At 60.3% G+C, this 12,804-nt stretch overlaps 1 protein-coding gene across 1 annotated transcript; it reads right to left on the reverse strand.

The window, feature by feature from the left end:
* Nucleotides 1-1,070: 1,070 nt before the first annotated feature.
* DACT2 (dishevelled binding antagonist of beta catenin 2) lies at nucleotides 1,071-8,867 on the reverse strand. The gene is made up of 4 exons (XM_087817209.1): nucleotides 8,631-8,867; nucleotides 4,841-4,973; nucleotides 4,236-4,499; nucleotides 1,071-3,402 (listed from the first exon to the last, which is right to left on the reverse strand). Exons 1-4 carry the CDS (start codon nucleotides 8,865-8,867, stop codon nucleotides 1,790-1,792), a joined length of 2,247 nt encoding a protein of 748 aa, XP_087673335.1. The 3' UTR covers nucleotides 1,071-1,789.
* Between the last annotated feature and the right edge of the window lie 3,937 nt (nucleotides 8,868-12,804).

The following is a 12,804-nucleotide window of genomic DNA, read 5'->3' on the forward strand; positions in this document are numbered from 1 at the left end:
TCGGGAGCCTGAATCGTTAGGGAGCCGGTCCTGGCTTCTGAGGACACACAGTCAGAGGCCCAGGCTCCCTGCATCCCCTTAGGCGCCGATGCCACGGATCTGGGCCAGCGACACACAGCCTGGGTTTTCTGTCCTGTGACCCAGGGACAGGGTGGCTCATGAAGGGGGGAGGGGACCTGGCACTTCCAAGGCCCTTGGTTGTGAAAATCACTCATAAATGTGAGAGCAGAAATCTCAACTAGATCATCGGTAAATGGGACATCCGGCTGTTTCTCTAGGAGGGCTGCTGAGGAATGCGGGCTGTGCGAGCCCCGGGGACCCAGGTGCGGGCCGAACCCGGCTGAATCCTCTCTCAGGAGCCTCACTGCCCGGTGGCCCTGGCACAACCAGGTCACGGCTCTCATGCACACGGTTGAGAATCAGACCATTCTTATAAACTACCCTGTGTAATATCTTTACAATACAGCCCCATCACGGTGGGTTTAAATTTTACTTAAATGGCAACGCAGGTTTAAAGGACCTCAGGTGACCCTCACCTCTGCCCCTGAGCTGGTTCCCTGAGCACGAGGGGCTTCCACCCAGACAGACTTGGGGTGGGTGCCTGAATCTCACAGTCGGCTCTGGGCCCTTTGAATCCGCTGCAGGTTCGAGGTTCCCCAGAAGCAGCCCCGCCCTGTCTTCACCCCCAGAAACCTCAGCCTGTGCAGGTCACGTCTTAGTGCTAAACGTTACCGACTCTTAAAATGTTCATCTCCTCACGCCGACTCCTGAACTGGCTGTTCACGAGAATACCTAGCTGATGCCTCCAAGCGTGCACACGCCTACGCATCTAGCATTTTGGGTGTTTTCCTTAGTCCTCCGTCAGAAGTTCCTGGGGGGCGGGAGTGAGGGGTCCAGTCCCCCTGAGGGCCCAGGAGTAACACTCACTCCCCTTCTTTCCCGGGCCTCCGGCCCCAGGACAAGCTTCAGAACATCCGGGAAAAGCTGCTCAGCAGGCAGCCTCCCTGGAAACCCGCCTTCCCTCTGGGAAAGTGGAGACATTTTCCTTGACCAATAAACACCCACAAAAGTTATCTTTCAAAACACTTTATGCTCTGCTCAAGTGTCTTGGGACCAGAGTCTGGGCTGTGCTCCCGGGAGCTGCGTTTTCCCCCCTCGGGTAAGAGCGCCCAGAGGATGGGGGTAGGGGGTCTGCTGAGCACCTACTACGCGCCCAGCAGGGAGACAGGAGGCGCGAGAGTAACGGAAAGGAGACGTGTCCCTGTGACCTGTGACGGCAGCGGAGCCATCTGCATGCTTCGTCACGTGAGGTTAACGTGGGACTCACGGTCCAGCCTGTTTTCCGCACCCAGTCTGGCCACTGAGCCCCGAGGAAGGCTTTGCAGGGACCGGGAGCAAAACAGAGGTGACAACCCCGCTGACAACAGACACCGGGGAGCCGGGTGGGAATCTGTAAGTTTTCGGGGCGGCTTGTAAGACCCTGCATCTCGGGGTTCTCCGTGGATGTCCCCGAGGCTCAGGCACCCGTGGGCCCGGCCAGGGCACATGCTCCTCGCCTCCTCTCCTGAGATGGTGGCAACTTTTGCAACTGAGCCTTCAGAGAGCAGACTCGCAACAGCACAGAACCCAGGTCTGCATATGAAACTGGTGGACACGCCGGCTTTGTCCTCAGGCCTGGGAGGGCCCCTTTGTGCCTGTCACGGGCCCTCAGCCCTGGCTCCTCAGGATGCCTTCTCCCGGAACTCGGTCACTTTGCCAGGCCTTGGGGGCTCTGGCCGCTCCCTGGGGCTCACACCAGGGTCATGACCTTCAGGGCACCCGGCTGGCACCTGCGGATTTTTTTCTTCAGGGCCTTGGAGGCCTTGACTCGACACAGCTCGGGCACCGGGGGCAGGGGCGGCCGGGCGCCGGCGGGGGCCCGTGGGGGCTGCTGGGGGGCCACCCCAGGCCAGGCCGGATGGCCCCCAGTGCCCCGGACCCCGCCCTCTGTGTCGCTGCCACCTGACTCCCTGTCCCCGAAGCGGTTGGCGGTGTGGTCGCTGGCCCCATCCTCGCTGGACTCGGCGATGGTGGAGTGGAACAGGGAGGCGCACTCGGCCGAGCGCTCGGAGCCGCCAGACTCGCTCCTGGCCTGGGGGTCCCGGTGGGGTGGCCTGGGCCTGGCCCGGGTGCTCACAGACCTCGGTCCACCCCCTCTCCTGGTGGCCGGCCTTGGGGGCCCCAGACCAGGGCCCTGGGCACTGGCCCGGGCTGAGATCTCCACGGAGGACTGCCATCTGCGCTGCCTCCGCCGGGCCTCCCCGCCCTCGGCCAAGGCGGGGGCTGCTTCTGAGGGGAACAGGGCCTGGGCAGACGCCCTGTGACCTTCCCGGCGGGCCACCAGCAGGGGGACAAGGAAGGGCACGGGGTAGAGGCTGGACTCAGAGCAGGAGCGGCTGGGAGCCTCCCTGGCCTGGGGGGGCCTCCTCCTGAGTCCAGCACCCCATGCGGGGGGCAGCCGGGGGGCTATGAGGGCGCCCCAGGGTGGGGGCTGCCTCCCCAACCTTGGTGCCTTGTCGCTGGTCCCCCTCCCGATCTTCACTGCCTTTGTCGTGGGGTGGCCCCTTCTCTGGCCCATTGGGACAGCTCTGCTGGCAACAGAGTGGGGGTGGACACAGGGCCCTGGGCCCATCCTGGTGGGTGACCTGGCTTTGCCCTCCCAGCTGGCAGGAGTGGCCTGCGGAGCCCGGGACTCAATGCCCATCTGAGGGGAGCCCAGAATGGTCCCCGAACAGACGCAGCTACTGAAAGGCTTCTGTCCCTCCTCTGGCAGGCTGCTGGGGGGTGGGGGACTCACAAGGGGTGCAGGTCCCCGCTGTGGGAGGCTGTCCCCACCCGTGGCCCTTCTCTGAGCCCCACCTCCTATGTTTGTTCTTCTTGGGGGGCAGTTCAGCCCCTCTGGGTGACTCTCAGTCTCTGCTCTCTGGGATGTGGACACCTCACATCCAGGGGGTCCCTGCTCACCCACACTGCCTCTTGGGGGGTTCCCTTGGCCCCGAAGTCCAAGCAGCCTGTCTATATAGGCCTGGGCTGGGCCAGGCTCAAGGGTCGGTCCAGTCGGGGTTGAGCTTGGACCTGAGGGGCTAGGAAGGGACTTGCTCAGGGGCGGCGGGTGGCTGTCCCTCTGTGCAGCCTCCTTGGGCAGAGCAAAGAGGGGGCTCTGTAAAGCCACCGCATGCAGGGGGCTGGGGTACAGGTACACCTCCCGGCCACCCCTGGACACCAGGTCACGCTGGTATTTGGGGTCCAGCACGTGGGGTGGGAGGCCCATCCCGTGGCAGAGAAGGGACACGGCCGTGGATGTGGTGTCTGCGCTGGCCACCGGGAGGCCCACCTCAGCCGGTAGGACTCTTTCAAGGTCACCTGGGCACGAGAAAAATGAAGGGGTGCAGGAATAAGGGAAGCGGCAACTCGGTCTTGTTCCATTTCACAGCCACATCCCCACGCGAAGGTCTGCTCCTCCAGGGGCCCCCCGTCCCCCCATGGGTGTGGCCGCCTGGACGCCCGCGACCGTGGAAGGACACGGCATCGGGGAGGCCCTGCGTGCACACGGCCCCCTCACCGGTCCCAGCCCTTCCTCTCACAGGGACAGCCTAGAAGATAAACCCTAGACTCCAAATGTGTGGGCTTGGATCCGGGGACGCCCAGAAAGGCAGACCTTCCCTGAGGACAAGGGGAACTGTGGGGACGCTGGCCCAGGAAAGACCGAAGGGTTTCACTGAACAGGGTCTCGTGCCGGAAATAAAAGGCACGGGGACAGTGCTGCCTTTAGGAACAGCCTGGAGGACGACAAAGCTCCTTCCCTGGCCCAGCGAGGGCCCGGGCGTGACCTGGGTGCTCCAGGCCCACAGCCAACACGGTTCCCACGTCCCTGAGTGCGGACGCCAGGCAGGCTGTGTGAGGGTTTGGGAAGGATATTTTTTGAAACTTTCTGATATTCATTTTAAGTAAGAAAAAATGCTTTTTATTACAACAGCCCTGCTCTAATGAGTGAAAGTGGGCGTTTGACTCCTACCTCCACCCAGAACCCCAAACACCTACGGGGCGTGTGGGCTGTGCCTGCCAGGCGGGCGCCGCACCCCTCAGGCTCCCTGCTGTGCTCAGCACCTCACTGCCTGGGTAGGACTCGGGTGGGGTCCTCGCCCACCGCTGTCCCCCCGGCGGGGATGGGGCCTCCCGCCCTGCCCGGCTCTTACCTGTGGACACTGGCCGCGGCCGGGCCGTGCCTCGCAGTGGCTGGTCTGTGCCATCCTCAGGGGCCGGGAGTCCCCACGTGGGCAGGGGGGCCCCACACATGGTGGTTTCATCGGCGGACCAGGGCCGGCAGTCCCCCGCGCTGGTCCTGGCCTTGGGGTTGGTGGTCAGCAAAGTGCCCACGGAGGAGGACAGGCGGTCGCTGCACACGGACGTGCAGGAGGTGGACAGGGAGCAGGAGCCTCCGTCGCTCAGCTCGTAGAAGCCTGGGCGGGTGGACAGAGGCGGTCAGTGCGGGCGTGTGCTCGGCGTGCGAGTGCGTGTGAGTGCGTGTGTATCTGTGTGGTGTGTATATGGGCGGGCGTGCTGTTCATGTGTGTCTGAGTGCATTTATGTGTGCGAGTGCGCACACGTGTGTGTGTATGTGTGGGGTGTACATATAGGTGTATGTGGTGTGAGTGTGTACATGTGCGACGTGTATGGTGTATGTATATGTGCACACATGTGGCATGTATGTGTGCATGTGTGTACATGTTTGTACATGTGGACATGTGTGCATATCCATGTGGTATACATGCGTGAGTGTGTGTCTCTGTGTGGCGTGTACCCGAGCTGGGCCGGCTGTCACTGTCCAGGCCCTCAGAGGATGTCCTGAGCACATCCAGCTGCAGTTCACTGATCTGCTGGTCCAGTTGGTCCAAGTGGGTTTTCAGGCCGACGTCCTGGCGTCGTAACCGGTTCTGGGAAGGGAAAGAGCACAGATGCTGGGACTCCATGTGCCACTTCCACTGTGCACACAGTTTAAACCCCGCGGCCCCACGGGGGACAGCTTCTCCTCGCCCCCGAGAAGCAATCGGACTCCGCTGGGAGGAAGGAAAGCCTGCTGGCCTCTCCCACCTCCAGCAGGCTTCCTCCCTAGTGCAGACTTCTTGTCCGCAACTTTCACCTGGACACTCTCCATGAGGACACAGTGATGCCGCGATGAGTGAGATCAGGATCAGACGGCACAGAACCCCCCCCGGCAGGCACCGCACGCGGTATTCCCATCTGCTGTTTTTACTTCTCTGCAAGAATGTTTTTCCCGAGCTCCTGGATGGACCTCGGGTCTGGCACCAGTGTCCTGTGCTCTGCCACACAGCCGTCCCCAGCCCGTGGCACCTGGAGAGCTGGCTGTTGACTTTTCAAGGGGAGAGAACAGGCCCCCTTTCTGCATAGTCTAACCCCATACTGGACGGTCACAGGCTTGTAGGCTCTGGCGGGGGGCCTGCAAGACAGGAGGGGGCCAGCTCTGCCTGTAATAAGGCAGCTTGAAAACCTGCCTGAGACCTTCCAGCTCAGCGGCTCCCAGCTCGCTCTTCCCTGGAGGCTCTGCATCTCCCGGCCTCGGCTTCCCCGCTCTGCACTGGGTGGGTCGCTGTGGGTATCAACCACACATGTACGTATATTATATAGAATATGCATAGCATGTAAATGTGTGTATTCTATAATACACATATAACGTACGCATGTGGTTAGTGCTATTGCACATATACATACGTGCACACACATCAGTAAATGCACGGGAGCTACTTGTCCTGAGTGTTGACTAAACGCCAATTTCCTTCTTTCAATTATAAAACATCACAGTTTTCAAGGCCCGCCAAGTATGCTTCTTGTTTTGATTAACAGTTAAGTTTAAGGGAAATAATTAATGAATGTAATTATGTGGTTCGTCCTGATTAAGAAAATGATTAATTGTGCTTCAGTTCTGTCTAGGAAATAAGGGAACCCCCGAGCCCAAATTACAGGCTCAGGAAATTGCTCCAGGGATCTCACTGCTGGGAGAAGGCGGCCACGCTCGCCCCGTTCAGAGGACTAGGTGGGCAGCACCCGACACTCGAGGCCATCGCCCCCGAGTCCACTGTCCTCGGGACCCGACTCCGAGAGGGAAGGCCGCTGCCTGTTGGCTTTGTGCCGGTCAGCACACGGGCGGCCCGGCCTTCTCAGTCCCGCAGGCAGATTCCGAGGACAAAGGCGGGAAATGCCCCAACGTTCGGGATCTAAGACACCTCCAGCTTTCCTTGAAAGCTGAGAATCTGAAAAGGAAACATTTCACGCCTGAGCTCCTGCAGGTGGGTACACGTCATTTTCTCACTTGTCTGGGGGTCACAGGTTAGCCTTGTGGATAATAAACAGGAGAGACCCCCACACAGAAGCCCTCAGGGCCCCTCCGCTGGCTGCCTGGCCCTCGCGGTGACCTTGAGCCCTCCCTGTGACCTTGAGCTCACTCCTTCCCTGAGGGTCCAGGAAGCAAGCTCATCGTCCCCGGAAAATTGGGGCGTGACATCTACAGCTGCAGCCCGACCCGCAGCGGGTCCTGCCCCATGTGTTGTGCAACTAACTGCCCCTGGTGCTCTTAGGACAAGTCACGACCAGCAAAGTCAACTACCGGGGAATTCCTCGGGGTGAGATCTCACCGCAGGCCCCAGCCTGGTTTCATCTCCCGCCTCCTGGTGGGAGACGGAACCTCGGACTCCGGGGCATCCCAGTCTTTCCACATCGGGAACGGGGTGGCAGCCACCTCCGGGGGCTGACAAATCTCCCTGAGCCTAAGCAGGTGAGCACAGGCTGCCCCGACCGGGGTGGCTGCTTGGGTCGGAGGTCATGGCTTCAGGAGCTCAGACACCTACCACAGGGGACTGGTAAATACTGAAACCTCTGTGTTAAAATCACAGTCTCTCACTGCCCAGCCACACGGGGGAGGCACCCTCTGCGACTCCTGTGATTTCAGACGCAGTCACTGGGTGCGGGAAGGTGCCGTAAGCCGGTCCCAACCCCAGGAGCCTTCAGCTTGTTCTTTCCCGGGAAACCCCGTGGGATAAGGGGGCTGTGGTCAGATAACCCTCTTCCTGCCTTCACACCCGAGCAGGGGCACGGGGGGGGGGGGGGGGGGGGGGCGGTTAGCAGGGGTGACTGAGGTGAGTGGCCAGTGAACACAGGTCTCTGGCCGTACCCTGCACCAGGGGTCACTCCTAGCGTTTCCCTGTAAGAAAAACGTAGACGTGCGAGGGGCCGAGCTGACGTCACACACGCTCGGTCCTTCCTCCTTTGATCCCATAATCCGTTCCAAGAACAACGCCGGGGGACCAAGTCTGCGTGTTCCTTCTGGTCCCCACATTAAAAAAATCTAAACAAAAGAACCCGTTTGATGGTCCCTTCCAAAGGCTACTAGTAATTAGAGGCTGCACTCGCAGGTCCGATTGGTGCGACTGAAGCGAAGTTAATCATCAGCTTGCCCCTGCCCCCTCGGCAGAGCACTTCCCCGCAGCTCCCCCAGAGCCCCTGCCTGCTGCGCCCCGACACCCACCCCTGTGCGCCCCCCCGGAGCTCGCGTGTGAGGTAAGACACGTCCGGAGCAAACACAACCCAAGCACGTGCCGGGGCAGATAAACTGGGGGGGCGGGGGGACAAGGCGGGGGGCCCCTCAGTGACCCACCCCCGCCGGCCCTGGTGCAGCTGCTGGCCACAGACGAGGGAGGCTGCAGAGCCGGGAGCCTGAGGGGAGACCACAGCCCCACACAGGCCGCCTGCTGCTTGAACCCACAGCAGCGAGCGAGTCCACGAGGAGCTCCTGCGGCTGCTTTGTACCGACAGAAACTTTTAAACGGGACGGATTTGAATTTCTGATGAAAATCCGCTTGGAGTAATCGAGTTCCCTTCCTTACAGAAATCTCTACAGAGCCTGTTCTTCTTTAAAAAAATACCGTCATAGGCAGACACCCTTTTGAGTTGTTTCCCATACACAAAATGAAACCACCCAGCCCGTTAATACCAGAGGGGCCCCCACCCCGGCGTCTTCATCTGTAGAAAGGAACTGGCTTGGGGAGGGTAAGGCTGAGGCCCAGGCCTGTGCGCTCAGAGGACACACCTCCTCCTGCAGGTCGGGGCCCCATCAGATGCGGGCTTTCGCCATTGACACGACTCCATTCAGCCTCAGTACATTCCTGGGGACCCTTGGGGTGCCCTTTGCCGCCGGGGCCTCCATCCCTGATCCCAGAGCAGGGAGGAGCGGGCGCGGGGACCTGATCCCAGGAAGGCTCCAGCCCCTGGCGGACACCGGTTCAAAGCTTTCCTACGGGACAGCTTGAAACCCAAACCCACAGGAATGCGCCCCGTGCCCGGGCCGGAGCAGAGCCTGTGCGGGGCGCGGGCCCGGCTGCTTCCCGGATCCCGCGGGGCCCCCGCGCCTCCGCGTCCTGCTCCTTTGGAACCCAAACCCCAGAGGTCGCCCCTCGGCCGGTGGCAGGGCCGCCTGCACCTGGACCGGGGCCCCGCGCCCCCGCGCCCCCGCGCCCCCGCGCCCCCGCGCCCCCGCGCCCCCGCGCCCCCGCGCCCCCGCGCCCCCGCGCGCTCCTTACCAGCTGCTCCTGCAGCGCCGCCAGCGCCGCCTCCAGCCGCAGCTCGTGGGCCCCGGGCCCGCGGGGGGCACCGGGCGCGGGCGCGGGCTGCATGGCCAGGGCGCCCCGCACGCGCGCCTGCTGCCGGGCACGCAGCCCCTGCAGCTCGTGCAGCCCCGCGAGCGCCGCGAGCAGCCGGGCGCCCACCCGGCGGCGGTCCCAGCCCGCGGGCCCCGCCGAGCCGCCCGATGCCCACATCCCGCTCCAGCCTCCGGGAACCTCCGGGAGCCTCCGGCTGTGCGCGAGGCCTCCTGCGCCGCCCCTCCCGCCCCGCCCGCAGGTCGCCTAGGTGGGGAGGGACCTATCGGTGGCCGCGGAGGGCGGCGTTTGCACACGCCCCGGGGTCACAGCGGCCGCCCCGCCCTCCCCGTGGGCTGAGCCCCGCGCCCCGGGACCTTGGGTGGGTACTGGGACCCTCCGAGGGGGCTGAAGGGGAAGGGGGAGCCGGGGGGGAGCGGGAAGGAGGGAAAGTGGAACAAACATGGTGAAAAGTTTAACTTTTTAAAAATAGATACATTCTTGCAACTGTATCACATTGTCAGAGCTGTGTTACCACTAAAAACAGATCCGTTTGAAAAACATTTTACCCGTTTTCCTAATGTGTATCTGTACTTCGGAAACCTCAGCTTGTCTTTTTAAAAATAATTAAGATATAACTGGCATACCACGACTCCTTTGTTTAAAGTGTACAATTTTTACAGTATATTCGCAAAACTGTGTGAGTGTTACTGGCAACACCAGGGGACCTCGATTCTTGTCATCTTGAAGGAAAAATTTAAATCAAGAGACAAAGTGTAGCAAAGCAAGGGAGAGTTTACTGGCCGTGTGGAAATACACCCAGATGGGACCGAGGGGGCACCTCAGAGGGAGGGCGTCTGGTCAGTCACCCAGCTCAGTATTTACCGGCTGCCTTCCTGGACTTCCCCCCTCCTGTCCCCTCAGCTCCCCTCCCGCTTAACCACCTGCGCACCTGCTAGGCCACTGGAACTGGTGGCCTATGTGGCTGAACGACGTCCTGAGATTGAATCAGAGATATGATGACCGTAAGTCTGGGTATGGTGAAGCCTGCTTCGGCTTAAACGTTTTACCTGAGGCCCTGCCGATGTGCAGGAATGCAGGTGGATACCCTACCCCCTTTCTCTCCCTTCACCTGCCCCGGCTCATGTCTAACTAGCTACCTGTCCTGACACAGCTATCACCACAATCAGCCTTAGAACATCAGAGCAGCCCTGTGCCCATCAGCAGTCCCCCCCCCCCCCCCCCCCCCGGCTGCCCCATCACTGAGCCGTCCGCCCTGGACATTGTACCTACATAGTCGTATGATAGGTGGTCTCCTCCGGCTGGCTGCTTTCACTGAGCGTGTTTCAAGGCTTGCCCGTGTTAGGGTGGATCAGCCCTCTGTTCCTTCTTTACTGGTAAGTAATATTCCCTCGCGTGAACAGGCCACTTTCATTTATCCACTTGTTCGCTGTTGCACACCCGGGTTGTGGGCACTTTCTGGCCGTTATGAATGATGCCGCAGGGGCACTCATGTACTTACTAGTTACCGTGGACATGTGTTCTCATTTTTCTCAGGCCTCCACCTGAGAGCGGGATTGCCGGGCCATAGGTAACTCCACATTTAACTTTTTGCAAAACTGCCAAACTGCTTTCTAAAGTGGCCAAACCACCTTGCCGCCCACCAGCGCCGTGTGAAGGTCCTGCTTTCTCCATGCCTGTGCCAACCTTGGTCATTTGGGTTCTGGCCATCCCAGTGGGCGTGAGGTGGTACCTCGCTGTGATTTCGATAGGCGTTCCCCCGATGGCTAGTGATCTGACGGTTGCCCTTACAGGAGGAGATTCGGACACAGACGCGCACAGAGGGGTAACCGCGTGAGGACGCAGGGAGAGGACACCTGCTGCACAGAGCTCCTGGACACAGGTCAACACTGCGTCAGCCCTGTCATTCCTCGGCTCTAAACCCCGCCATGGCTCCCAGCCCCACTCAGAGAAAGGCCACATATGCCAAGGTGAGGCTCTCGGCCGGACGGCCCCTCCTCCACCTGACCCTCCCGGCTCCTCCTGTCTGCCTCCTCCGGGCCCTGCCTCAGCCTCACCTGACCGCACAGTCCACCCCGGCTCAGTCTCCTTCAGCTTCTCAAATACCCAGGACCTTTGCACGTGCTGTGCCCTCCGCCTGGAAGGCTCTCAGGCTGGACTTCTGCTTGGCGATCTCCCTCCCTTCCTCACGTCTTTTTTCCAGGTCTCACCTTTTTCACTGGGTCTGTCTTGACCCTGCGGCGCTCCTGGGCCTCTCACCACTTAAAAAATTTTTTTTCTCAGCCTATCACCTTCTAGTACTCTCCATAGTCTGCCTTTTTATTATGATTATCCCTCGTGCGTCTCCCCCAGTAGATGGAAAACTGGGTGAGATTAGAGATCTTTGTCTCTAAGTAAACGGATGTGCCCTGACTGGGAATGGGAGTGTGACCTCCTGGTTCATAGGTCTGCGCTCAACCGCTGAGCCACGCCCGGCCGGGCCGGTTCAGGGACGTTTCATTGTGAACTGATGTTTCTTTGAACTTCACCTGGGAAAGTGCTGTGGCGGGTGACTCTCCTCTCCGACAAGATGCTTCGAGAACCCTGTTTCTACACTGCCCTTGCCTTTACTCAATCGCTCCTCATCATTTAAAAGATTTAAAAATATATATGTTTTTATTGATTTTAGAGAGAGGAAGGGAGAGGGAGAGAGAGAGAAACATCCATGATGAGAGTCATTGATCAGCTGCCTCCTGCAGGCCCCACTGCAGCTGGCAGGACACCGCGGAGGTTACAGGCAGGACGCCCGTGTCATTGGCAGGTGCACCGAGGAGTCTTCACCAACAGCCCAGGAGCCTCAGTCTCCTCTCCACCGGCTGTGAGTTAGAGGAACACCTGGGAGGCTTCTAGAAAAAGACCAGTGAGAACCGGACCCTCCCCTCCTCGGACTCTGCACACGGGAGGAGCCTCCGCCTCCGTCAAGTTTGACTCTCTCCAGGTGATGCAGATGCACAGGGACCTGGGGAACCCTTGCTGGGGTCACACCTGTGGGGGTCAGGGTTATTGCCAAGGTCGGGCACCAGGCTCACGTGTCCCCCTTTCAGTCCCAACCTGCAGGTTGACTCCTGCTCAGGGAACAGCAGGGGCCTCGGGCGAGGACAGGGACCTGTGTTCACCCCCGGAAGGTGCCCCCCTGTGTGTGTCTGTGTGTCATGGACGAGGGTCTCGGGGCACTGGGTGCCTGGAGAGGCGGTTCAGTTCTCGGTCTGGCTCACTTAGCGGGCGGTTAAAAGCCGACGAGCTCATTAGCATCGGTCTTCAGTGTTGCCGTGCCCGGGGCTCCGGGCAGAGGGGAGCTGTTTTACTAACCAAACAAGATGCTAAGTCCTGGCAGGTGCTCTCAGAGGGCATCTCCCACAATCGCAGCTCACGGCTTAACTCCACCGGGAAGCTGTGGACGGACCGTGAGGCTTCCCTTTGGGTACGGAGCCCAGCAGACGCGGTGCTCCGATCGGTGGCGGTTCTGGCCGCCGCATCTCACCACCACCCTGTCCTTGCCGCTTCGGGGAAATGCGAGCTCCCAGGCAGCGACAGGCCGCGGGAACGAACGATACTTCAGGGCAGAAGCCCTCACATTTCCCAGGGTTCCCACAGATGGTGGTGATCTGCTTTCTCCTTCAAAATCATAAAGAAATTATTTTAAGATTAGAAAAGGCTCGATGTGGCCCAGTGGTTGAGCGTCGACCAGGAGGTCACGGTTCAAGTCTTGGCTCGATCCCTAGTGGGGGGCATTTGGGAGGCAGCCGATCGATGACTCTCTCATCACTGATGTTTCTCTCTCTCTCTCCCTCTCCCTCCCTTCTCTGAGATCAGTTAAAAAAACATATTTAAAAACACACAAAAGGGTTGCATCAGCACTATGGGTCATGAGCCAGCCGCAGGCATTACGTGGATTAAGCCGGGTGAGCTGGCTTTGAGTCTCGGCCGTGACACTGCTTAGTGGGGGGGGGACGCTGGGCCCTCGGTGCCTCAGTTTCTGTATCTAAACCAGTCCCCAAACAGGGACACCCCTCCCAGAGTGGTTGGAAAAATAAATGACTCCATGTGTGTGGCGTCC

This window comes from Miniopterus natalensis, chromosome 5, assembly GCF_054644295.1.
Source record: "Miniopterus natalensis isolate mMinNat1 chromosome 5, mMinNat1.hap1, whole genome shotgun sequence".
Lineage (NCBI taxonomy): Eukaryota > Metazoa > Chordata > Mammalia > Chiroptera > Miniopteridae > Miniopterus > Miniopterus natalensis.

Excerpts from the sequence above, each read along its gene's own strand:
- DACT2 (XM_087817209.1), bottom strand. The coding sequence starts at position 8,867 with ATGTGGGCATCGGGCGGCTCGGCGGGGCCCGCGGGCTGGGACCGCCGC. Across the intron at positions 4,500-4,840 it reads TGACAGCCGGCCCAGCTCGG|GCTTCTACGAGCTGAGCGAC; the intron begins GTACACGCCACA and ends CCACCCGCCCAG. Across the intron at positions 3,403-4,235 it reads GCCGCGGCCAGTGTCCACAG|GTGACCTTGAAAGAGTCCTA; the intron begins GTAAGAGCCGGG and ends TCTCGTGCCCAG.